The sequence below is a fragment of the Mastomys coucha genome, unplaced genomic scaffold (genome assembly GCF_008632895.1).
Source record: "Mastomys coucha isolate ucsf_1 unplaced genomic scaffold, UCSF_Mcou_1 pScaffold21, whole genome shotgun sequence".
Taxonomy (NCBI): Eukaryota; Metazoa; Chordata; class Mammalia; order Rodentia; family Muridae; genus Mastomys; species Mastomys coucha.
The window spans coordinates 23844295-23845746 of record NW_022196904.1 but is presented as its reverse complement, the minus strand read 5'-3'; the positions used below and the strand labels follow the sequence as shown (position 1 = coordinate 23845746).

The 1452-nt window shown below is 53.2% G+C and overlaps 1 protein-coding gene across 1 annotated transcript in view; it reads right to left on the bottom strand.

The window, feature by feature from the left end:
* Tyrobp (transmembrane immune signaling adaptor TYROBP) overlaps nucleotides 1-1116 on the bottom strand; it is a 3905-nt gene extending 2789 nt beyond the window's left edge. Inside the window, exons 1-3 of the mRNA XM_031384149.1 lie at nucleotides 977-1116; nucleotides 498-524; nucleotides 192-362 (exon numbers count right to left, since the gene is read on the bottom strand). Coding sequence (XP_031240009.1) covers nucleotides 192-362; nucleotides 498-524; nucleotides 977-1037 — 259 coding nt within the window. The 5' untranslated portion in view covers nucleotides 1038-1116. The remainder of the gene's footprint in view (nucleotides 1-191; nucleotides 363-497; nucleotides 525-976) is intronic.
* Nucleotides 1117-1452: the final 336 nt, after the last annotated feature.

The window sequence follows — 1452 nt, the reverse complement described above, 5'->3', positions numbered from 1 at the left end:
GAAGGTGTAACTCAGTTGGTAGAAGCATTTGTAGTACAAATGGCAGGCCCTGTTTGGATCTTTAGCATTAAGGGAAGAAACAAAACCAAACAATAACAACAAGCCAGCTCTCCCACCCCCAGCCCTTTTGATATTTGTGACCTTGATGCTTCCACTGCGCCCACCGCCCACCAGGTCTCAGTGTCCCAGACCAGTCCTCCACCAGCCCCACTCACCGTCTGTGGTCCCTCGGCCTCGGGAGACCAGGCGGCCCAGAGAGTACACAGCCAGAGCAATCAGCAGAGTCAACACCAAGTCACCCAGCACAATCCCAGCCAGCACCCCCGGGCTCACGGAAGAGCATTCGCATCTTGGGAAAGTGTCTCAGGAGGATGAAGAGGGGGATACAGGTTAACAATCAGGGCTCAATGTTAGCAGAGAGAGGGCTAGAAGGAGAAGGGGTAACCTGAGGAGGTCTTTGAGAGGAAGAGAGAAAGACTGGGGGTGTTATGGCTTACCACTCTGGGCCTGTACGGGACTTAATCCTACGGGGGAAAAAAATAAGTAAACTGAGAGAGGTGGAGGCAGAGAATAGAAAGATTGAGGTTATCCTCACCTACATAGCAAAATTGAAGCTAGCCTGGGCTATATAAGATTCTATACTCAAAAGAAAGATGTAAATTGACTTACAGACAGACAGTGAATGTAGAAGCTGGAGAAGGTAGGAAAGGGCTGGTCTTACAGCACCCAGGGGCCGGCACAGAGGCAACTGACCAACGTGTGATATATCTGTGAGCTTCAATGTCCCCCTTACTGTTTCTACCAGGTTCCAGATCTTGGGGCCTCTAGCTCAGGGTGAGACCCACAGGCTCTAGAGGACCCTTCTTCTGCCTGGCCTTCCCCTTTGTTTGTGCTGTCTGTTCCTGCTCTCTGCCCAGTCCTGGCCCTGACATGAGCTGAGGACGCAGGAGGCAGCCACAGAAGCCCCCCAACTCACCTCCCACAGTCAGGAGGACAGGAAGGAACAGAAGGCACCAGGAGGGCTCCGGGGCCCCCATGGTGGCCAGATGTGCACTGGACACCACAGTCCAGGGGCTGGTGGGACGTGGTGTGGCGTCCAACCAAGTGAAGGAGGAAGTGGGAGGTGGGTGGTGGCAGCAGGAGGAGGGGACAGCAGCAGGGAGGAGGGACGTATAGACATGGCGGCAGAAAGAATGCAGCCCAGTGGGGCTGTGCCGTGGTCCTAACGGGCTGAACAAGAAGGACAAGAGCTGTGCATGGCAGTTCTTCATCTTCATCTCCAGATAGAGGGCAATCTTGTAAGAGGAGGACTGTGGGTGTTACTAATTGAAATCAGCTCAGCCTCTTCCTGGCTGGGCAACCTCGAGCAAGTCGCTCAGCCAACTGATGTTACTAAAGCAGGGTCAAACACATATTAGCCTTGTAAATATCAGCTCTAGTTGTTATTCGATA